The sequence below is a fragment of the Micrasema longulum genome, unplaced genomic scaffold (assembly GCF_059751315.1).
Source record: "Micrasema longulum isolate JH-2025_06_02 unplaced genomic scaffold, ASM5975131v1 h1tg003150l, whole genome shotgun sequence".
Classification (NCBI taxonomy): domain Eukaryota; kingdom Metazoa; phylum Arthropoda; class Insecta; order Trichoptera; family Brachycentridae; genus Micrasema; species Micrasema longulum.
In genome coordinates, this window is record NW_028280245.1 from 1 (window position 1) to 26,581 (window position 26,581).

Below are 26,581 nucleotides of genomic sequence, written 5' to 3' on the forward strand. Positions count from 1 at the left end.
TTATCAAGTCCAGGACCAAATATATCGGCCTTGTCCTCATACTGATTGCCATATCTATGGAACCTGGAGATAGGCGAGTGCATGTGATAGTCGGTCCTAGAACTTGCAGAGCAAAAAGGAGATCTGTGGCGGGTATGTCGACCAGGTACACGGAAACACACCAACTCCATCAAATCAGGACGGTCAATTAATGAATTGATCACTTTAAAAAGTAATATTAGGTCAGTTAGGATTCTTCTATCAGAAAGTCTCAAAAGATCAGCTGAAGACAACAATTGATTATAATTAAATAAAGCAGCTGGAATATGAAGTTTAAAATTAATATATTTTAGAAATTTCTTCTGGACGCGCTCGAGTGAATCAGAATGTACCCGATAATGGGGCGACCGGCGACCAGACTGGAGAAATATATTTTAAACGACTTCTAACCAGGGAGCAATAAAGAGACTTGATTGGTGTGATACTTTCAAATTTATTAGTAACCCTACAAATAAATCCCAACATACTTAGCGCCTCATTTGAAATCTTGTCAATATGTTTGATAAATGTAAGTTTATCATCAAAAGTTACGCCAAGATCCTAATGAAATCAACTCTTTCAATTGTTGCGTGGTTCAACAAATAGAAGAATTACAAGCTCTTTGCAAATTAATAAGGGCTGAGGAAGATGTTCAGACAGAGGTTAACACGTTGTGCCCACCAATAAATAAATCGAATACCTTGTAGGCGTAGACGGCCAGGTAATCGAAGATGCCCGTCTCTGACAGGATAGCCACTAGCACCATCATGGAGAACAGAAGCAGCAGCGTCTCTACGTCTATCCACGAGATCAGCTCCGAAGTGGATGGTCTCTCGTCTAGGACTGCTAGAATGGCCACGGACATGGTGGACGCCAGGATTGCGGCGAATGTCCGGTGGACGATCTGAAAGCATCAAAATGATTTATTTTAACATATTACAACAGAGATGAAGAACATTTGAGAGAAGAAAATATATAATTCTAGGCATCTACAGGGCTTATGACCTGTCATTGGCTGGTTTAAGTGGCCACTTTACACACTGTGTAACATTCACCATTTTGCCTAAGTTTGAATACCCATATTTCTTCAATTCTTCCATATATTGATTTTAGTTTTAATCTTAATGACTCCCTAGGGGGCCAGTCTTTTGTCTACAAACATTTGCACAAACTGTAATAAAAATAAAAGTGATTAAATTAATATTGATGTTCTGTTTCGTTGTCTGACAGACGAAAGGTTAGTTACACCGTTACTCCAATATAAGGTGAGCGAGGGTCAAATCGTTTTGGATTTAGATTAACACTGAAAAAAAATATCTTTAAATCCTACTCCTGTAAAATCGAGTTTTGTGGGTTACGATATTATACGTAGGAGGTGTCGATGTAATAAATACACACCGAAGCAAATTGCATTTTTTCCGTCATCCAACTGGGGTAGGAGCTCCCTGCATCGTCGACAAGTGATCAGGTTTAACCCAAGGGGAATTAAATAACTGATTAAATAAGATGATTTCTTAAAGCTAGAAATGGCTGCAAGTGTCGTGGGTCTTAAAATAAATACATCTAAGACTAAATATATGTTTGCAAAAAATTCACATATAAACTATGCACATCAGGCAATTGACGTTGGGTCACACCACATAGACAATGTCAACTCCTTGATATACATATTTAGGTACTGAAATGACTAATGATAACAATCATAGTACCGAGATTAGAGCACAGCTATCGGAAGCAAACAGATGTTATTATGGCTTGTTTAAACATCTGGGATCCCAATTGCTCACTAGAAAAACTAAGACCATTATTTACAAAACTCTCCTCAGACCGGTCATTGTATATGATGCTAAATGCTGGGTTACGATCAAAAGAGATGAAAATATGGCATTAGTATTCGAAAGAAAAATATTAAGGAAGATATTTGGTGCTGTCAACCATAACGGAGTGTGGAGGAGACGGTTTAATCACGAATAAGAGGCACTGCATGGCGAACCCAACATTGCGCAATTCATCAAAATAAGAAGATTACAATGGTTGAGCCATGTGCACAAAATGAATGATAGCAGTACCCCAAAATTATTATTTATACCACTTCGGAAGGCAGACGAAACAGAGGCAGACCAAAATTAAGATGGCTGGACAATGTGGAAAGTGACATTAGAGCAACTGGCCTGACGAACTGGAGAAGAACCGCAGGGTGCAGGGAGGAATGGAGACAAATTCTGGAGGAGGCCAGGGCCCACAACGGGCTGTAGCGCCACTGATGATGATGATTAAACAAAAGATCACGCCAAAAACTCTCACCTCAAAGACGATGAGAACGTACAGCCCCAGTAGTACAACAGCCGCGTACATTATTCCGTCCCTCACGTCTATCGGGCGGATGTCGTAGCTGATCACCGCAGGTATGATGACGCCCAGCGTGCTCTGCATCTTCACCCTCAGCAGAGGGTGCGCGGAGGTCACGTTGCCAGCGACGTGCCGGAAACCTTCGAGGTGGAACGACCTCTTGCGAGCTATCTCAGGAACAAAATCCACCATCGTTTCCGAGACCAGGGGTATTCGCCACACGTCCGATAGGTTCTAGAAACAAAAAAGAATCAAGAATGATTTTTAGCATTTCTAGATCTTAGCAGAACAGCTCGAACAGGAAATTAACAGAGTTAACTTCAATAATATTTTGAGTTTGTCCAAATTTTTGTAGACAAGGACTGGATTCAACTCCCGGGTAGCTGTTTATATTAACATATTGTAACAGAGATGAAGATCATTTTAAAGAAGGTAATATAGAAGTCTAGGCATCTATACGGCTTATGACCTGTCATTGGCTGCTTTAAGTGGCCACTTTACAAACTGTGTAACATTCACCATTCTACCTATATTTGAACATCTACATTCCTTCAATTCTTTCATCTGCTGATGTTTGTGAAGTTATAGAACAATACCTTGTAGAAGACGACATCGCCCGTCTGCAGAAGGCTGACGTTCTCAGGTAGCACGGGCCAGTCGGAGTAGGCCAGCTCTAGCCACACCTCCAGCCAGTTCAGCGTCAGGTTCCCGTACTGGTCGGGCAGGAAGGGGCCCTTCAGCTGAAGGGACAACTTCTCCTCATGGGGCAACTCCAGTATCAGGAAGTCTGAAACAGTCGAGAGTCGAGATGTAGAAGGTTTGCGGCAGAAATGTGAAATTAATCAAATTAATGTGTACCTATTGAAGGAAGGAGGTTGCGTGTTCGGATCACGTCGGGGTCACCATTTATAGGTTACTGTGCATGCACTTACTATTCAAAACGGACTCGAGATAAACTCGTATTATGTTTTAAAATATTTATTCTAAAAATAATGTCTGTAACACAGAAAAGTAGTCAGAAATTAAAATGCACCCAACGATCCATGGAAATATAGATGGTCGGTTTATGTCTTCTAAGACGTGTCTCTGGACAGAATAAGAAATGAAGAAATAAGGCCACAAACACCACTTACAAGTACAAATTTTAAAAATTATCGTACCTGTAAAAATAAAGAATGAGGCAAAAGACAACAATAAAATATTATTTGATTTTGTTAACGTTTTGCCAATAAACAAACAGTGTCAGTATAAGATAGTGACAGATCATTTCCTCGATTGCAATTTTAAATCCAAAATAAACCACCAGATCATGACCCGACAAGTATCGGTACAGCAGCTGATGGTACCACGACAGAAAAACTACTATGGTGACAGAGCAATGGGTAGTGTAGTACCAAAACTGTACAATTTAATACCAGCCAAAAATCGTGAAGAAAAAACCTAATTTCATTAAAAAAAATAGTCAAAAATTATTAAACAGCAAGTGAAACTTAAGTGTATAAATATATTTTATTCTTGAATTATTATTAAACTATGTACTTACTTATAAATTTAAAAAAAAAATGTAATGTAACCCGCAGACAAGCTTCGGCTTTGCGGGAGCAAAAATCACGAGTCCTGGATATCACGAATCGCACAGCAAAATTAAAACAGCAGTAGGCAGGACACTTGGCCAGGCAAAATGATGGCGGGTGGACAGACACCCATAATAATAAGTGGAGACCATGGGCAAACAAAAGAAGTGTTGGAAGGCCACAGAAAAGATGGGTCGGTGACATTGCCTCGATAGCTGGTAAAGCATGGATGATGAATGTGGGTGATAGGAAGGAGTGGAGACGTTTGAAAAAGGCCGTCATCCAGCAGTGGAGAGAATAGGCTGATGAAGAAGAAAGGAAAGGAAGTATACAACAGAACGCTATTTAAGAGAAAGAATTTACGAGTTAGGCACCTGGAAAAGAGCCATGTGGTCTGGAAGATCGATTGGAGAGAGTAGCTATCGAGTCGAAAATACTCATTGTATGAACTAGCTAAAAGACGTCTTATATATGTTTAGATTAGCTACATTTAACCCACTCGTTTATGTGATGAAATCAGTGCTGCAAATTGGACTTATTAATTAATATCCCAGCAACTAATATGTCAGAGTGAATTCATAATAAGTATTAGTTTTTTTAAATGCCTACTTTTGGTTCTATTGACTGGGATGGACAACTGTCTGGTAATGTAGACCTTCTCGTTCTTCGTCATCAGGATTGTGGTGAATAATACCCAACAGGATAAAAGGAGCACCATCTTTGTATTCTTGAGCCATGGTTTAGTCTGTAAGAAAAGTAAGGATATAAACATGTTTCTAAGTTGTTTGACTGACTCCAGATCACAGATAGGTCAGACATTATTCCATTTATCATTAAAAATATTTATTAAAATAAAAAAAGGGAATATAAAACAATCTACGCTGACGCTGACTTAGATAATTATCAGGAACATACAAACCAATGCTCATCATAATCTCAGGATTATCGACCATACCACGCAACAAGCGATAAAAATGTGTAGTCAAATACACATTCCTTCTAGTCTCTAAACTGTTGTAGCCAAGCATACCCTAGAGAAACTCGGTCGGGTAGAGACAAGGATAATACCCTCACTCTCTCATGTGAAGATATATCAGAAACTTTTTTTGGATTTTCTCTATCACAAGAGAGTACTTCAGTTCATGTGGCCCCCAAATCATCAAAGCACTCTCGAGTCTACTTTGCACCAAGGAGTTGTAAAGAGTTCTCAGTACGCGGGTATTTTCGAAAACCCTGGCAGTAGGCAGAACGAATCCTAAAATCTTCAATGATGTTTTTTATTTATTTTAAAGCCAATCAACAGGCTTAAGTAAGCCCTAAAGGATTGGCATAAAGATGAGTAATACTTAATCTAAACAGTCTTAAAATCTACTTAAATTTACAAAATGTATAATCAAAAGGTATAAATATGAACATATTACAACAGAGATGAAGAACATTTACGAGCTCGTAATATAGAAGTCTAGGCATCTACGGGGCTTGTGACCTGTCAATGGCTGATTTAATTAGCCACTTTATACACTGTGTAACATTCACCATTCTGCCCATATTCGAACATCTATATTCCTTCAACTCTTTCATCTGTTGATGTTTGTGAAGTCAAAGAGCTGAAACCTTTATTTATGCGGGTGAGATTCATCTAATTGAATTATTTCACCTACATACTAGGCAACGCCTGAAATTTTTATTTTTTAAATTTCAAGAATTGAAGGAATATAGATGTTCAAATATAGGCAGAATGGTGAATGGTGAATGTGTAACACACAGTGTGTAAAGTGGCCACTTAAACCAGCCATTGACAGGTCATAAGCCCTGTAGATGCCTAGACATCTATATTACCTTTTCTTAAATGTTCTTCATCTCTGTTGTAATATGTTAATATAAACAGCTCCCCAGGGAGTTGAATCCAGTCCTTGTCTACAAAAATTTGGACAAACTCACAATATTGTTGTATGATGCTTATTTAGAAACTTCGCTGGTCTGTCTTTAAACCGTATTTTTTTAATGTTTTTATATCATTGTCGACTGTTTCTTTAAAATAAATAAATCATCTTCTACGTCCAATGCAATTTTGTGTACAATTTTTACCGTCTCAATTTTCATAAATGTCAAGTATTTTATGTCAATGTGATTTTTCGTACAGTTCTTTCATTTTTTTTGCTCTCTCCATTTCCTAGGACTAAAAGGAGGGGTGCTTTTCCCTGATGTAAATATTGTTTTTACCTTTTTGTGTCCAGTGACAGCGTCTGTATCATCATGGCCTGATACGTCATGGGAATGGAGCGAGTGGGGGGCGCTGCTGGGGGGCTGAACGGCAGGTGGCACATTTTGAGGCTTAGCGCTGAAAAATATACGCAAAATACTGTTTTTTAAAAACATTATTTCATCGTAATCATGATCATTCCTCTTTCCACACCCAGTGGTGCATAAGGAACTGGATCGGTAGACCAAACGCGGCATATTTCGAAGAATGGAATTTTTACTCTACTAAGGGAGATAAGGTCATCAACATCACATGCCATGCAGATGATGCTGCCATTGTGATGATGAGAACATATCCATCTCAGTTAGTAAACATCGGATGCCTAAGAAATGTCGTATAGAACAATGAACACATGATTATTGGAAACATAATTCGGATATACAAAACGTGTGTGAGACCAAATCATGATGTATACAACAGAGGCGAGGATAGATAGAGAAAAAATAAAAAATAAAAAATACGAAAAACCAAATAACTGCTCAGAACGTCAGAGATGAAAGTACTAAAGGCAATCGCAGGAACTCAAAAGAGGCAGAATCCAGAGTCAAGAAGTTAAGACGGATTTGCGATACCCATTGCATAGTAAATAGATTATGGAGAGATTACGTCAATAATTCCATTAATGGACAGCTCCAAAATCCCCTACACCATTGCCCACGAAGTCTCGGCCGTTTGCCGTCTGCCCGGAAGACCACCGAGGAGAGGGAAAACAGCTGAAACTCAAAGTTCCATTACAAAAAACGAGTTCCATTACAAAAAACGAGTTCCATTACAAAAAACGAATTCCATTACAAAAAACGAGTTCCATTACAAAAAAGGAGAGGAAAAACAGCTGAAACTCAAAATTCCATTACACGTTGAAAGCAAAGGGCGTAAACTTAATATACTTGAACAATTGGAAATTAATAAATATCTAAATAATCCTAATTTTAAAATAATAAATGAACAAATCAACCTAATATCCTCACCAGTATTAAACATATTTAAATAGACTGTTATTCTTCACTTTGTTCCTTTTTGTACACGCTTATATGACGCGTAATTAATAGATGAATCACGTTACAATTGCATTTATATATTTTGATAAGGAATTCTTAAAAATAGAAATATTGTATAATAATACATTTATGTTTATATAAATTTCCTCGTAATATTTCAATCATGTTTTAAAATTAAAATGAACAGCAACCTATTATAAGACAGCAATTATCTAAATTTACAAAACTATAAAGCTTCATTAATTATCTCATAATACATACTTGTATGTCAATAAATACTTACTTTGTTATATTTTCCCCGAAATTCAAATATAAATACCTAAATTCCCCATTACCTATTAAACACTTAGCCTCACCCTTAACCGTTGGTTTTTCCCTCAATCATGATTAATGTACATGCTATAGTTCAGATTATTTTTATTTTCTACTTAAGTACCTTGAATTATATAACTATATAACGACATTCAATCCAAATAATCTTCACATTCGTTTGAAAATGCCCTAACAAGGCCAAACAATTGTCACGAAATTTTTGTTTTTATATTTGTAAAAATAAAATAAAGTGTTCAGTAGACTCAAATCAGTGTTTGATTTCTAATTATAAGTTTTATATCGTATTTAAATATAGTAAGATATTAAGTGCTCATTTAAAAACATGTTTCTGTTTTTTCTCTTTCTTCATTTTATATTAAGGAAATATTAAGTTATTCAAAGCCTGATATAGACCGAAAGTACCGCTGTGCCAAATCCATCAATTCTATAATTTCTTGTTTAAAAATAATTATTGTGAACGCGTCTATATTTCAATAAATACCGTTCGACTTATTAGTCACCAACAAGGACCCGAATTGCGCCTTTCGCAAGGGTCGTTGTATGTAATAAAAGTCTGTCCGCTCAGGCAATCGGGAGCCTATTGTTCTTGCCGAGAAGGTACCCCCAAGAACCGGCCACATGTCAATATTTGTGAAGCTCAGGACACTTTTAAAAACGCGAATAATAATAGTTTAAAATAATATTTATATTTTGAAATCCAAATCACTTTATTTCCATGAATAACATATTTATATTTTACATGAAAATTATAACAGCAACCATCACGCCGTTGCCCCGTAAAAGTAGGTAGAGAGGATGGAACGCCACGTCACTCTATCTCAGCATATAGACTTCGCTTCTTCTACCTTCATACCTATTCTCGTGCACGCTCGCCGATTATTCCGATTCTTATCATAAGTTAATTATAAGACTAGGTTAATTTAATATTTAAGTTTGGTAGAATAAGTTTTAAGAACACCATTTGGCGGGGAAGACGGAATTCGGCGGGAAAAGAAGACCGCCCCAACCGAAGCGTGCGCCCGCCAATGAGAGCGACGAGACCAACCGGGAAGGGGGGACGTCTAAAAGATGATAAAAACCGTGACGCCCGCTTCCCGGACTCTCTTCCACTTAAACTCTTCTACGGAAACTCTCTTTCTACGGAAGTCTTTTCTACACGAACTCTCTTCTACACGAACTCTCTTCTACGGACTCTCTTCTACTGCGTCAGTTGACCTCAAGGGTCACGGGCGGGTGCCTTGCCATCCCCGTGGCCCAGTCAGCAGCCCAGTCAGCAGCCACTAGAGAAGCCACCACGCTGGCTAACCAGCCCTGACGTCGCAGCGCCGACGCTGCCGCCTACGACGTACCCCACGCGCTCACGTCGCCGCACCACGGTGACGCAGCCCACGTGCCCACGCGCCCACGCGCCCACGCGCCAACGCGCCCACGCGCCCACGCGCCCACGCCGCTGCGCTCATGACGAGCCGCCCACGTCGTGCGTCCCTCCACGCACCCGACGTCACTTCTCATGCCCCGCCATGGGACAGGAAGCCACGCCGCCGCTCATGACGAGCCGTCCTCGCGGCACATCTCACCGCAGCTGGACGCCGCCGTCCCAGCTACCCCTGTCGCCGCAGCCAGATGCTGGCTCCCCCTACGATGCACCACGCCGCCGCCCCCATCGCGTCCTGTGCCCACGCCGCACGCCAAGGACCCACGCCGCCTTCGCGTCACCACGCCGCGCGCCGCATCAGGGCGTAAGGTTAATTTTAAGTTTATTGTTTAAGTAGGTTAAGTCTAATTCTAAGCTAGGTTAGATATTGTTTATAATTTAATTTAAATACATTTAATTTCCACAATTTATCTTTATTCCTTTCTTACCCTCCACATTGACATAATTAAACTGAATGCAACTTTAATCTAATTGTTATTCTTTACGAATAACTGGCGCCCGACAAACCAGACATCTCTAAATCGCTCTTAATTAATTATTTTTTTTTATCTAATTTCTATTTAATTTTATATATTTTTAATTTTTAATTTTTAATCGCTTTTTCGAGGTTGTCAAGTGGCGCCCAACGTGGGGCGCCAATTGACAATAGCGCTTTACGCACTTTGTACAATAATAAATTATTTAAAAAAAAATATATGTATAAAAATGAAAATAAAAAAATTCGTAATGTTAGTTTGCTTCTTGCTTAGGTCAGTCAACTTACTAAAGAGGGGGAGAGGGTGAAGAAATAAATTATGGCTTCGTGAAATAAAGAATTATATTAGGAAAAAACTAAATCTACCTTAGAAATAATCTTAAATATAACTTAAAAATACCCTGACGAAGAGTGTGTGACGGGGGTGAGCGTCGCGGCGCGGCGACGTGTGGCAGCTCGATGCGTCTTCGGCCGGTTCTGGCGGCTGGATCCCGATGCTGCAGCTTGACCGGAGACTTCGGGCACGGAAGGCGGCGGCTGAAGGACTCGACGTGGTCCTGGGATCTTCTTAGGCGTCTTATAACGCGGCGTGAACTTCCGAAGTAAGTACCTGCGATTATGGTTAATCGGACAGGTGTTTACTTGCGGCTTGAGTGTGTAGGGATTGCGGCGGTGTACGGTGGCGTACGGCAGGGTGTTCGCTCTAAGCCAGCGGACTTTGTGGGCTTGATCGCGGTTTGCGAAGTGAGCGAGTGTCACCCGTGACCTACTACTCGACTTAGTGACTTGAGAGATCACATCGCGAATTGACTCTGACGTCACGACTCCTTCAAATCTTACTTCTAGAATTTAAACTTTCGAATCTCTTTCGAATATCAACTTTCGAATATCCTCTTTATCGCGCATGTAGTGTATTTTATACCAAATCCTTCCACCCTCTCTCTGCGGAACTCTGGGCCTTCCTCTTCAATGGCCTCCTCCAATCCTCGTAGGTTAAACCTGGTGTTGGACCAACCCTTTTCCATCGGGGTTGTTCCAGTTGTAGCCCCGCCCCTAACTTTTCTTTAGTTCTCGCTACTCGTCATGATGTGCGTATCTTCTATTTTTTTCCCTTTTTTTTTTTCTTGGCATGACCGTTTACACATACATGTACATAACATTTACATTTCGTACACTAATAAACAATTCCCTTATTTATTCTTATTAATTAATATTAAACTACTTATTGATCTAATTAGCCTTATATAATATAACATTATTTATTCAAATTTTTATGTGCTAGACAATATTATTTACAATACTACCAAAATATTTTATTCAATAATAAATTCACATGAATTAGGGATTTTGAAGTCTTCTTCTATTTAAATTTTAGATACGGTAAAAACAAATCCTAAAGTAGCCTCATACCCTCAATTTTACATCAGAATAAAATGTGTCTGTTTATAACTCAGTCAGAATGAGTTTAATTATTTAATAGTAAAGCGGCTCGAAGGTGCTTTTTTCACAATACTGGCGCTATATAAATCAGTAAAATATTAACCCTATTATTTTTAACTAGTACCTTAAATTATACTTATATTATTGTTTCTAGATAAGCATGTCAAGTAAGTGGTTCGCATAATGAGTTGTACATTATTTATTGAATGTGATTTAGGCATACAAATATTAATAATTTTAGTATATTTTAATTTTCGCATATGACTATGCACGTATTGATTAGAGTTCGGAATTTTTGTTTACCAAAATATAGAAGCAGTTAAAAATGTCTCTTTGTTTCCTCCAAACAATGACAGAATCCTAAATCATAACGTTTCGAAACTTTCTACATGCGACAATCCTTTAGCGTAATTTCTCCGTTTTAGTGTCTTGTGACTTTCTACATTTATTGGTGCTTAAGGCAATGTTCATAATTGTTCTCCCAAATATTAAAGAATATTACTTAAAAAACACATTGTTTAGAAAAGGGTTTTTTTTATGACGCCACTTATATTAGGGTTCGACTGGAGTCTTTAAGTGCGGATGTGCCTCTTATAATTATTTTCAGCGACAACCAATGTGTACGTCTCCTTTTGTTTCCGCTCGACAAAAGAAAAAAAGGACAAACTTCGCGTTCAAATTTTATTACACACTGGTTGTTCTGTTTGCAACCCGATTTCTAAAATAAGATTTATTGTTTTGACACCGTCTATATTTTAATGGAACATATCAAGCCTTTAGCCTGAATAAAATTCCGGGTATACGACTTAACCTTAAATTTATTTTTAAAACTACAGATATATTAAATTTAATAGAACTTAGTGAATTTCGCCAGTTTGTAGAGCGTTAAAAACTTTACAAAACTGCATCATTAAGTCAATCCGCATATTTTCAAGTTAACTTTTTTTGCCAGTATACCCACGATTTCACGTCTACCCTGCCAGGAATCGAACCCAGGAACTCGAGAATGTTAGGCGAGTGAACCAACCACTACACACCGAGGCAGACGAATTCCACTCGACTTCCTTATTCTGAATCTGTACCTAAGAGCAGCCGTTGGATCAAAACACTTGTCCAAGGTTCTATTTCACACACAGACCCGTATTCTTTATTCACCTGGGCACATAAATTTATTTACCCAAGATGACATTATTTGCCCAAAATTTCAATCTCAAGCCCATTTTTTATAATCCATAAATAACTGTACTAGAATATCGAGCCGTAATCGACAGAGCAACGTAAGCGACAAATAGTGAATTGTGCAGAACGTTTTTTTATTTATTTTGTTCCATATTTTTTTTTTATAATTCGGTAAATGTGATTTATGATGGTCGGTTTTTTAAAAAAATATTTTTGTATTTCACTGTTTTAAAATGTACAGAGTTTCTTTGTTTCAGGTCCCGACTTGCTAGGAAGTTCCTGTGTTTAGGAAGGACCTTATTTTTTACATGCGTTTTTTTTATTTCATTGAATGATGCTTAATAAATTCAAAGAATAATAATAACATTTGAAAAAATCAATATAACTATAAATAAGAAAACACGCAAGTAATGATAATAAAAAAATGAATCATGAAAATAAATTAGAAAATATGCCATTAATAGTAAAGAAACGAGATATAATTATTATAAATTAGAAAACATATCGATAATAATAAAAATTGAAGCATAAATACACATTATAAAATATAACATTAGTAATAAAGAAATTAAACAAAAATATAATTTGGAAAACATACCGATAGTAATAAAAATTGAAACACAAATATAAATTTGAAAATATATCGTTAGTAATGAGGAACTTCAGCCCTACGGGAAATTTGATACAAAAAATGTTTTCTTACGCGGGGTAAAAATTAGAGCATTAAATTGTACGCCAAAGTTTCTTGAAAATGTACAGAAAAAATAATAAAAAATATTTTGATAAAAACGCACTACTTTAAATGACGTCACTGGTTCAAGTGAATAAACCTATGATCTGAGAGCTATGGAAGATTTCCGGTCTACTTGTCGCTTCTGGACCAATGGGAAGAACTGAATGAGAATAAGCGGAAATGAACCTCTGACGTTACACGCGGAGTTATTTCAGAAATACAAAACTTTGAAAAATCGTATCGCCGATAATACGATATATAAAAATTAAAAAAAAATTTTTTTGGCTTAGTTTAACAGTCTATAAACAAATAAAAAAAAATTAAAAACCACTGAACTTCCTCATTAAAAATTGAAGAACAAAAATAAATTACAGAATATACCATTTATAATTAGAAAATTAAAGATACGTTACTCTCAATACTGAAATGACAGTCAAATTGTTTAAATACCTTCCGCTTTTAAGATAGTGGCGGTAACGCTGCTTTGAATTTAACTCTGTGCTGTCACAGAGGTGCGAGCTAGCGTACCCGCCTAAATTATCGTCGGTTACGTTGTTTTGCTTAGCTTAAAAACAATATTTATATTTTTTATAACCGACCTCACTAAGCGTTCAGAAATTACACATGATCCGAATGGGGGACCAAACAACCCCAGCGCCTACTTGTATGTGGCGTCAGGAGAATAAAACGTTTGAAGTGTTTATTAAGGTGCAATAATTTATTCATGTTTTCGCGTATACATATTTTACTCATTCGTGTATTTTATTTATGTACGTTAAGTGAAATTGACCCTTGTATTATATTTTTTTTTTGTTTAAATTTTATAAAAAAAAAACAAAAAAGGAAAATGCTTGTTTCTATCAATTTCACGATTAAAAAAATACACGGCAAATAGCTAATAATACTTGAGTTATCGAATTAAAATAGGTCTTTGGGGGATTCGAATCCCCCCCTTCGGTCCGGCTAGGTTAAGAGTGGAATGATGCGGAGTAATTTATAGAAAACTATAATTGGCTTATAATTTTGGTTTATTTGTAAATATTGTTTTTGTTGTTGTTATAATGGCTGTTGTTTTCTTTTAATAAATAAAAATAAGCATCCTTAAATGTGGCAGGTGAATTTTATAGAGCTATAATAAGCCAGAATCACAGACTCTAGATGGACCAAAAGAGTCCTGGAGTGGCGACCCAGAACGGGTAGAAGAAGTGTCGGCAGGCCTCAGACAAGGTGGTCTGATGACATAAGACGAGTTGCAGGAAGTGGTTGGATGCGGTTGGCTCAGGATAGGGAAATATGGAGACTAAAGGGGGAGGCCTATGTTCAACATTGGACAAGAGACGGCTGATGATGATGATGAATGATTTTAATACTTGTGCAGTAAGGAACACTTTTCCAAAAACGTAATTCGCCAAAACTGTCGCTTTCGTTGTTCTGCCGATTATGGCTCGGTATGTTCCAATCAATATTTAGTTATTTTCAACAGAAATGAAGCCCTTGAGAATATGTTGACTCAGCTATTTAAAAAATACATTATGTAAGGTGTGTGAAAATGTTTCTAATGGCTTGTTAGAATCTAATTATTTTTATTCGGGGATACCACAGGGCTCGCACCTGGGCCCTTTACTGTTTTTTTTGTTTTTTTTTAATGTTTTTTAACAGAGAAGCCGTTTAGAATATAGAAGCCTACCATACATTCAAGGAGACTGGACCGCTGTGCAGGTGCAAACCACGAACTCACTCCGTGATATAGCATGATTGGCCCATTTCACACCGCGGCAAAAATCTACACAGCATGATAAAATATAAAACATTGGATCTATATTTATTGTTTTACAATTATTTATTTATTTCATGCCCTCAAACGTAATAACCAGTGCACCATGAGACCGACTAATCTACAGTCGATTTCCTTTTGCAGGATTTTTACCTGAGAGTATTCGCTAAATTTAAATAATGATTTCATTTCAATGAGGAAGTCCACTGTTTACTTTTTTTTTTTCTATTAGTGTACTATTTATTATTTACAAGGTGCGGGGGCTTTAAAGCGGAAACCAGAAGTACTACACGTAGATATAAGGAGTGACGTCATTATTTACGATTTTAAAATGAATACTATTTTTAACATTTTTTATTTATTTTTGGGTGCGTTTTTGAGATATTTCATCCTACTCCAAAATTTTTAAATATTCACGTGTACACGAAAACATTTTAAAAATTTAATTCCGGGTTGGACTGGAATTCCTCATTATCATTTAAATCTCTTTTGCAAAGCTTGATTATATAATTTGAATCAGGTTGTGGTCCCGTGGCTAGTGTTGCGGACTCACGGATCAGACGTCCGAGGTTCGAACCCCACTCAACCCCAACTTGATTTCCATTTTCTAAGAGTGAGCTATTTACAACTCAACAATGTTTGATTATGTCCAAATGCTTGCAGACTGGCTGGATTTCTTTCCTAGGGAGTTATTTATTTTTAAATTTATTTCAACAGAGAGGGAAAACATTTTTGAGAAGAGAATATGGAAGTCTAGGGATTTACAGTATGAATAACTCCCTAGGGAGGAAATCCAACCAGTCTGCAAGCATTTGGACATACTCAAACATTGTTGAATTAACTACCTGGTAAAGAAGAAGTATAAAATTTGGAAATTTGATTTGGTTCAGCTGGATGAATCTCACCCACGTGATAAAGGTGAGATTCATCCAGCTGAACCAAATCAAATTTCCAAATTTTATACTTCTTCTTTACCAGGTAGTTAATTCAACAATGTTTGAGTATGTCCAAATGCTTGCAGACTGGTTGGATTTCCTCCATAGGGAGTTATTCATACTGTAAATCCCTAGACTTCCATATTCTCTTCTCAAAAATGTTTTCCCTCTCTGTTGAAATAAATTTAAGAATAATTATGGCATAATCTAGGCGGTCCTGGCAAGTGTATCATCGCGAATCAGGAGTGTTAACACCGCTTGCTTCTTGAATGCTTGCCTTTGCTGTAGGAACACATCGACAGTACCGTTTAGTGAGATTTCGTTCACTGTTCTTAGGATCCTTGGCAGAGGCGAAAAGAGTTAGTTTTATAATTTCCCACAGCAAAGACAGGATTGGTACGCAAGTTACGGCGGGGTACATTAAGGTTTATCTGAGCAAGGATATCATGGGCATCTAAACAGCTAGATATGAATTTGTGCAAGAATATCAAACCAGCCGAAATCCTTCTAAATTCTGAACTAAAGATATGAAAGACCATCTTACAGAATTAAATTACGAACAAATGATTTATACAATGTAACTTATACTTATACTTATACGTATATACTCCCTCGCATAGTAAAGAGACTCCCGGACGAAATAAAAAAATAGTGAAATGAATAAAAACAAAGTAAAATTAGTTTTAAAAATCTTTTTCTTAAATTCTAAGTTTAGTCTGTAAAAAAAAAAAAAAAAAATATAAAAAAATGGGGAAACCAAACAATTTAAAACAGTGTCAAAAAAAGTGTTTGTTTATTATTTTTTATATATTTCGTTTTCAAAAAAGACTTGATTTACTTGTATTTAATTTTTTTTAAACTTTTATTTTATTGATATTTTTAAGATTTTTTTAAAAATATTTTATGTAAACATTTATTATATTGTGTTACAAAAATGTTTAAAGAGAGAAATCCCTGCAAAAAAACTGCTTTTGCAGTTTGGCGGGAATTTAAAAAAAAAATTGTTTAGAATTTAAAAAAGAAAAATAAATAAAAAAAATAAAAAAAAACTGCGATTTTCGGTCTTTTTTACTTATTTAATAAGTACACACGTACAACTTATTTTTTATTGCAATGTATCCTGTATAAAATTTTAAAAAATATGTATTACACCTTAATATATATTAATTTTATTTATTTATTTAACATTTTATATACATATATAATATATATACATATAAGAGCGGGCATATTGCCTTTAGACAATTTCTTCCAACTTACCCAAACCGTTTAGTTTGAGAAAATTACAAATACATGGACATATTGAATCTTACAATTTTATACAAAAATTAAAAACAAAGATTAATTAAATAAAAATATACAAAAAAAATAACACTATACTATGAAGAGAGGAGAGGGGATGGGAAGGAAAGAAGAAGGATAAAGGAACAATTTAAATATGAATATAGTGACATTTCAATCTTGACTTAATTGTAAATAAAGAAGGGGGCGTCTCTAACATTAGTGGGTAGATTATTCCACAATCGAGCGGCTACTACTGTGAAAGACGAGGCAAGAAAATTAGAGCGGTGACAGGGTATTAAAAGGGTTCTCTCGTTACTAGAACGAAGAGATAGTCCGTGTTGTTAAAGAGGTTGGAAGAGTTCTCTCAGATAGTCATAATAATATTTTGTGTAATTCTATGATTGAAGATTATTGTTATTGTTATTCATCTCTGTTGTAAAATGTTATATTTGCAGCTCCCCGTGGGGTTGAAACCAGTCCTCGTCAACAAAAAAATGACAAACTTACAACATTGTCAATTTATTATTATTATTGAAAATATGTTTGGATTTTCCGATTACTAGAGTTTCAAAATCATTTGATTTCTTACTTTTTTTTACTTTTTTTTTTTTTATCGTTATACAATAAAAAAATAATCATTTGCATTCATATGATTTACCTAAATGTAAAATTGTATCGACGAATGTTTTCAAATTGTATGTTTTCTAGTATGTATCTGTGTTGAATTACCTAACAAAATAAAATAGGTAACCACAAGACGCAGTGCATATGATGTACTGTCAAAATTAATTACTGCTTACCTTGGCGGATTGAGGTTCACAGTAGCCTCTCCCGCAATATTCGCTTGGAGAAAGCTAACTTTGCTACGCCCAAATATACTCCGGTCTCCAGGCTGGCTGTTCAGCGCCGCCTGTCCTTCCGGGATCCCGTTTCTGCAACGTGAAATGCGAAATGCATATCTCAATGGAGACGGAAGAATGGGCTTTTTGATTAGCTTATAAAATAATTTAAAAAAACTACAAGACAAGCGGTACCATTCTTACTAAAATCTATTAAGAAGTGAGAGAGTTATAAAAGATCAAAGTCTATAGTCCCTATAATATAGCTTGATTAAAATGACAGCTGTCAAACTAATGTGACTAGTGATGGAAAGTACTGATCACAGACCATGTACCGATCAAATAGATTTTATCCGTTTTTTCATGCAAGCATGAGGACTCTGTTTCCGAAAATTGATATAAAAACGCAAAAACAAGCCTATTATAGTGTGTTTAAGACAATTATTCACCAAAAATAAGACATTTTATACTTTTTTTTATAAACAACATCAAATAAATATTTTTTTATTCGATTGATTTACATTGATCAATTTGTCCTATCTCTAACGTTTTTGCAATATGATGTAACCTTTTAAGGACGTCATTAATAATTAGGTTTATTTTAGTTTTTTTTTAGTTTTAAAGCTGATTTTATATAATTATGTAGATTTATATGTCAAGCATCGTATTAAAAAAATAAATTAACACGCCAGATACGAATGATTTTTCGTGTGTCAATATAAATCACTCCTTAGATGTTACTACAAAGTTATGTCGTTACTTTTGCTGATAACTGTCATTCTAATCAAGCTATATTTTAAGGACTTTTATTTTTTGAATAAAGATAAAAAAACAAACAAATTCGTGACGTCATCAAGTGTGACATTTTCGGACGATGTGTGACGTCGTAGGTGGGTTTTTCCAAAAAATATCTATGATTCGTAGAGCACCGTGGATTGGGGTGACCTTGATCATTTTCGAACTTCAAACCTTTATAAATACGTTATAGTCAGAGGTTTCCTAGTTATAAAGAGAAATATAAAGGACAACATTTTGAGTTTGTCCAAATTTTTGTAGACAAAATACTGTATTTCACCCTCTAGGGAGTCATTAAGATTGACAAATCACAACAGGGATATATAACATTTTGAAGTAGGCAATATGGATGTCTAGGCATTTACAGGGTAAATGACATGTCATTGTCTGGTTTAAGTGGCCACTTTACACACTGCGTAACATTCACCATTTTGCCGATGGTTGAATATCCACATTTCTTCAATTCTTATATCTGTTGATTTTAGTGAATTTAAAGAGCTGGAACCTTAATTGCTGTGAAGAAATTCATCGGATCGAATTAAGGGATAAATGATATACGCTGTAAATACCTAGATTTCCATATTTCTTTTTTTTAAATGTTCTTCATCCCAGTTGTAATTTGTTAATATTATGAACAATACTTACCGCTAATAAAAATAAAATAAATAACCACAAAGTTAGTGCTTCAAATATAAACTTTATAATACTTCCAATGATTAAAGGCACCTTACGATTCAAATGTCGCCCCATTTTACCTAGTTAGAGTGACTAGGCTAGTTCAACTTTATCACTGCAACAATCATATCTCAATATATTCTAGCGATTCAGCACTGAATCGTCTACATGCGCTGGGTAAAGCTAGGGTTTCCTAGGACAGCGGTGCCCGTAGTTTAACGGCCGTAGTGAACGGTGATGCAGTGGACAGCCGTCGTAACGTCAACTAGAGAGTGGTTTCCGAGGTAAACGGTGTTAAATGGTGTTGATAATACCGTTTTCCTAGGAAACCACACTTTAGTCACCGTTACGACAGCTGTCCACTGCATCACCGTTCACTACGGCCGTTAAACTACGGGCACCGCTGTCCTAGGAAACCCTAGCTTAATAAACATTCGGATTTAGGTGACATATTTTTATTGAAATTTCCAGCTTATAAACAATTACTTGTAAAACATTTTAGTGTGGAATCAATATTTTAATTATGTTCTTTCTAAGTAAGCATTGAAAAGGTTGTTACTATATATACTCCACCGTAAATACTTATGTATGTATGTAATGTAAAAGGTACTTGTACCGTAAATTCTTAAAAAAAAAAAAAAATAGCCACTGGCTTCAAGGCCGGCGAGATTGGTACTGAGATGGTTAAATATGCCATTCGAATTAAAAAAATATCTTCTTTAAAACGTCACCAAGGTAACTTAGAAAAATGTAAAAAACAAATAATTTGTATTAAAGCATTAATACGAATTATTTGTTTTTTACTGTGACTATAATTGACATGGGACTTATGTCTCAGCAACTGTAAACTAAATTAATACCAGGAATAAATAAATGATGTGCAATCGATTGTAGAACAATTTTGTTCTGCGTCAATATACAGTTTGGAGATATGCAAGCAAAGCATTTGGAGAGATGGACACACATTTAAAATGGACAAAACACATAGACGGACTCACTAAAGTAATGGCATCACTACATAGCCTCTTCTACAAAATTAAAGATTTTATACCGAGAAAGGAAAAAATTATGATGTACGAAGCCTACGTCAAAAGTAAATTGAGTTACATGATCGCCTTCTGGGGAACTGGCAACAAGACAGACATAACAAGAATACAAAGACAACAAAATAAAATTCTTAAACTAACATTCAACCTACCCTACCTGACCTCTACGACTGAACTGTACAAAAAAAAACAAAGTTTGACACAAACTACTTGACTAAAATTGAGACCTTAAAAATTGTGCACAAAATAACACTGGGAAACATACAAGACGACGACATAATATTAGTCAAAAATGCTGACACACACAAATATAACACCAGACAACAACAACACTATCATATTGAAAAAGCAAAGACAAACACGGGACAGTCAAAAATACTACATAATGGACTTAAACACTACAACGACCTACCTTACTACTTGAAAACTTTTACTGGAGACAAATTTAAAATCAATCTGAAAAAGCACATGATGACTGAACTAACTAGACTAGACGAGACATAAAATGACTAGACAATATTAAATTTCTAATGTAACCCTAACGGGTTTTTTAAAATTGTAAATAAATAAAAAAAATAAAAAAAACTTGTCTTTTTTCTCCGGCGTGAGGTCTAACGGAGTGTATGTCAAAACGATCAAAATAGTTTGTGTTCTGTGGTTGAGATTGTTTGGTTTACCGTTGATTACCTGTTTTGTACCAAGGTGTTTTTACTCCACTCCGCAGCACCGGCGCTGATCGAGGGTACGGAGTAGTGGACCGTTCCTTCCTCTGTGGCGGTAAGATCTAACTGGGTGTCTGTCGAAACTGTTGTGTTGTTTGCTGCTGATATGCCTGCAAAAATACAAGATCTACATGTTAAATCTTCCAAGGCATTTTAACATCTATGAGTGGCTTGGCATGCTAACATTTGAAAAAATACCCAAAATTAAAATAATAACGACGATAAAACAGTGGCTTTATTTATAAAGATGTTTAACCGGTAAAAATTAAAAAGTCGGTAAGATATGTTTGACCATAAAGTTCATGACTGGTGAATGTTACACAGTGTGTAAAGTGGCCACTTAAACCAGCCATTGACAGGTCATAAGCCCTGTAGATGCCTAGACTTCTATATTACCTTCTCTTAAATGTTCTTTATCTCTGTTGTAATATGTTAATATAAACAGCCCCCCAGAGAGTTGAATCCAGTCCTTGTCTACAAAAATTTGGACAAACTCAAAATATTGTTGGTAAATCAAACCTGGTCCATGAAGAAGTATAGAAATTTAAAAAATAACATTTTCAGGCGTTGCCTAGTATGTAGGTGAAATAATTCAATTAGATGAATCTCACCCGCATAAATAAAGGTTTCAGCTCTTTAACTTCACAAACATCAACAGATGAAAGAATGAAAGGAATATAGATGTTCAAATATGAGCAAAATGGTGAATGTTACACAGTGTGTAAAGTGACCACTTAAACCAGCCATTGACAGGTCATAAGTTATGTTGATGCCTAGACTTCTGTATCACCTTCTCTTAAATGTTTTTCATCTCTGTTGTAATATGTTAATAAAGTTCATGGTTTAATTTTAATATTTGTGCTTTTGATCATTTGTATCATTGCCTGAATTATCATTTGTGGCAAAAGTTTTGCTTTTTTGTTTCCGGATATGCTTTAATTGGGATATGCATATCCTATGTACCATCTGATGATGAAAACAAATTTGTTTATTGTTTAAATTATGCTTAAAAAGACGAGTCTATTAATCATGCATATTTCCAGGGATGACATATGGACTAATAAATGTGTCTGTGACACAGAAAAGTATCTAGAAAGTGAAATGCACTTGACGATTTATGGAAAGACACATGTTCGGTGAATGTTTAAGGTACAGAATAAGAAATTACGAAATTAGGCGCCGAAATGAAGTCATAGATATTATGGATGGTGCAAAAGACAGTGGACAGGACGCTTGGTAAGACTAAATGATGACAAGTGGATACCCAGAATAATAAAGTGGATACTACGGGCAAACAAAAGAGGTGTTGGAAGGCCACAAAAAAGATGGGCCGACGACATTGCCTCGATAACTGGCTTGGAAGTAAAAAGCAAGGAACAGAGGAGGGAAAATATATGGGGATTTACATCACATTCTTAATGGACGTCTTGATAGTCCTGTTCTGGTCTCTGAGTTGGCCCTTAATGTACCTGGCTACCGCACCCGTCACACGAATCTATCTCTTTTTCATGTACCCACAGTTCGCACCAACTATGCACAGAACTCTCCTCTGATTCGCTTGGCGCGTAATTATAATGTATTTTTTCAATAACATAGACATATTTTACTGCAGTAAACTCACTTTTAAAACAAGAATTAAAAAACTATTACATTAAAAAGATTATGTTTCTTTATAAAAAAAAATATAATTTTACATTATAACTTTAAGTTGTTTCTATTCACTCATATCAAACACACACTCACCTTGTCCATAAACCCACTCTCACACCCATATACTCTCACACACATATTCACATACCCACCAAAACCACACTCCACTCACTTACACACGCATCCCCACACAAAAAACTCGCTCACATGCACTTCTATGAAATAACATCTAACTGAACTGGATTTTTTAAATTGTATTTATGTGGGAAACTGATTTGGCTTTATTTTATGTTTTTTTTATAATGTTGTGTATATTTTTTTGTATTGCTGTTGTTTTTCTGAATAAAAAAATAAAAAAAAACGTTTGGAAGAATCCTTTAGCAGTGAAAGAACAAGGCTGAAGAAGATGAGAGACATATTAAATGACGTAGATACAATGTTTAGTTTTATGACTGACAGTGTTAAAAGGGCGAGGATGGAGGGAGGTAGGCGTCGAAAGAATCAATTACTGAGAAAATCAATTGCTCATATATTATTCAAAACACGTGTATTGAATAAAACGCGATAAGACGTTAAATTGTATGGAATTAAAATTTGTATCGATCCATTATAACAAATTTTGTGTATTGTCCTGTCATGTCATTATTATTATAATGCTGATGCTGATGATGCAGTTATGTAAGCAAGCAGCAAGGCTGATTTGCAACAGATAGTCTCTAGAATGTATGATGTATGCCTGAAGAGATGAACTGGCGATGAACGAAAGTAAGTCAAAAGTGATGGTATTTGGAAGGGGAGGTGAGGTTACTGACTGCATAATAAATGTAAACAACAAATGTCTCGAACAAGTAGAAGAATTTGTGTATATCGGGAAGCATGTTTTCAAGAGATGGAAGAGTAGAAAAAGATGTTGAAAGGAGAGTGATTGCGGGCAACAAAATGAACGGAGCACTAATTTCTAATAAAAATATGTCAATCGAAGCTAAACTGGCAGTGCACAACGGAGTTTTAGTCCCGACACTTACGTATAGAAGTGAAACATGGAACTGGCAGAGGAAGGATGAAAGCTGGGTGAACGCGGTTGAAATGCGACCTCTTAGACGAATGTGTGGGAAATCAATGCATGTCAGGGTTACGAATGATGAAATCAGGCGAGAGTGTAAATCTGAGTCAAGTATAATTGATAAGATTAAGAAAGGGTCTCTGAGATGGTTTGGTCATGTAGAACGAATGGACGATGAGAGATTGACATGTTTTTATTAGCAATTACTGTTCTTGGTGCTTCGTTCATTTTGTTGCCCACATTCACTCTCCTTTCAACATCATTTTCTACTCTTCCATCTCTTGAAAACATGCTTCCCAGATACACAAATTCTTCTACTTGTTTGAGACATTCGTTGTTAACATTTATTATGCAGTCAGTAACCTCACTATCCCTTTCAAATACCATCACTTTTGACTTACTTTTGTTCATCGCCAATTCGCTCTACAAGCATACATCATACATTCTAGAGACTATTTGTTGCAAATCTTCCTTGCTGCTTGCTAACAGAACTGCATCATCAGCATCAGCATTACTACTGCTTCTACTACCATCACGCCGTTTCCACGTCTATCCTGGAATACATTCCTAGCTTCTTCCACATTCATATATCTTGTCATACATGCCCTTCCGTTCTGTCTGCTTTTGACATGACCAGACTTAAGATTTTGATTTACCTGATCATGCCACGTCTTCCTTGGTCGTCTTTGTCTCACGTTGCCGTTCATTTTTGCCATATACACTTGTTTTACCATTCTTTCGTCGTCCATTCGTTCTACGTGACCAAACCATCTCAGAGACCCTTTCTTAATCTTATCAATTATACAGCATCATTTATTTAAATAAATTAGTATGGAAAATTAGACTCACCGTGCTGTTTCTCATACTGGTTTCTGAACGGCGCCAGCGACGGGTCATTCTTGATCTCCTCCGGAAGATCAGACCAGACCTCGATGGATCCTGGAGTCACCTCACTGTCGGACACAAGCAAGTAGGATGCGTTAGTCTCCGCATTCTCTTTGGCGGCCTTCCGCCGTGCCACACAAATCAGAGACATCGTACAGTATTGTACATCGTTCAATTTTTAGAGTTAGTTATTGGTACGTCACTTTAATTTTATACAAAGCATCACCACCTCAAGACGAACAGCGCTCTAAAGAACTATCAAAAACACAGCGTAAAGTTTCTTTTCCAGCTTCTTCCATAATAATTACGGAAGTTCTCCATTTTTCAAACACAACTTATGTAATATATATAAAAAAAATTGCGAATTTACTACTGCAATGTACTAAATTAATTTTTATACCGTGCAACATTCAGACCATTTTTACAACATTAAAAATAACGTGGATCCGGACAAAGTACGTAAATTATATTGTATGGATGGGTGCGCGTGAATTGATTTGAGGTCAAATGAGAAAGATGGATTACAAATAAGATTACACGAAATGCCAAGATGAAATTAATGTCGCCCGTCCACCAGCTCCTCGCCAGTAATAATAATAATAATAATTATGGATAACTTATATAACGCCATTTTCGTAATATAAAACCTCAAGGGCGCTTTATAAAGTGATTATATAAATTTAATTTTAACTTTTTAATTTAAGAAATATAATGTACTTTGTCACCACATGCTAAGAATTTATTCAAATGCTTTAGAGAACAAGTGGGTTTTTAGTTTCTTCCGAAAAATCACTTCACTCTCACAGTTTCGGACCTCTGATGGGAGAGCACTCCATGCCGTAGGGCCTGCGACCGCAAATGCGCGTTCGCCAAATTTAGTGCGCTGTTTGCGTAGGGGTATAATGACGTTTCCTTTCGACGTTGATGTAGCTGATCTAAGCGTAAGATGTCTGTCAGCTAGTTCATCTGGAATGCAGAGTTCCCTTAGATATTCTGGAGCAGAGTTGTGCAGTGACTTATACATACGCCAACAGAGTTTGTATTCCACCCTCTGAGGAAAACGTAGCCGGTGTAATTCCCGAAGTAGTGGAGTGATATGACTGAACTTAGAGATTCCAAAAATAAGTCTCGCTGCGGCATTCAATACAGACTGTAAGCGAGTCATTTTATTATTGGTAGACCTGCGTAGATACCATTACAATAATCGACTCTAGACACTACAAACGCATTTATTAATTGACGGGTGGCGTTCGCTATAATAAATTCCTTCTGAACAATATTGTAAGGATGAAACTCGTGTGTATCTACTCAATAAATAACTTCATTTGTGATCCATCTTCCTCATTTAATCTCAAATCAATCCACGTGCACCCATCCATGGTGACCCCGACGTGATTTCAACGATTGAAAATCCGCACTTTTAAACATTTGATTTACAATCTATATTTTTTATTTTCAATAACCGCGTGGTTGGGTAGCGAAAAGTCAAGATGAAATGTAAGTATTCTTTCGGCGCACGACGTTTAATTACTTATCCGAGCTGACGTTGCATCGGATTACGCGTTGCGGACCAAAACGGTGTTCAGCCCTGTCAACTTTACGTTCACTTGTCAATCAAAATTTCGAATGTTTTTTGTAGAGAAATCAATAAAATTTTGAACTCACACATTATAAGTTATACCCGTATGCCGAGACAAAACTTAAGGTGAGGAAAGTACATTCTAATTTCAAACGCAGAGAATAACCTGAAGGTGAAGAATAGAATGTCCTCTCCTCACCTTAAGGTTTGTCTCTGCATACGGGTATTAGCCTACTTTTCGTTTTTACATCTTTATTTGGGGTAAAAATCAACAATTTTAAGACTTTTTAATGACGCCACTCTCAAATTTACTCATGCAACCTCAACATTGATATTATTAATGAACTATAAACATTTTTGAAAAACTCTGAAAAATTTTGAAAAACGTGAAAGAGTTTGTGTGCCTTGGAAGCAGGATCACCTGGGATGGGAGAACAAAAAGAGAAGTCGACTGCCGCATACACCAAGCAAGGCTTGCGTTTAACAAAGAATGAAAGATTTTTGAGTCAAATCATATCAAACTAAAACTCCGCAAGC

General features: G+C 36.2%; 1 protein-coding gene across 1 annotated transcript; it reads right to left on the reverse strand.

Annotated features, from left to right (window-relative positions):
• Positions 1-718: 718 nt before the first annotated feature.
• LOC148271039 (uncharacterized) lies at positions 719-24,616 on the reverse strand (the record flags this gene model as incomplete). Its single annotated transcript, XM_088241902.1, has 8 exons — positions 24,430-24,616; positions 20,833-20,977; positions 17,591-17,722; positions 6,165-6,282; positions 4,551-4,686; positions 2,964-3,154; positions 2,323-2,601; positions 719-922 (listed from the first exon to the last, which is right to left on the reverse strand). Coding segments are annotated over exons 1-8 (1,392 nt in total), but the record flags the coding sequence as incomplete, so codon positions are not given.
• Between the last annotated feature and the right edge of the window lie 1,965 nt (positions 24,617-26,581).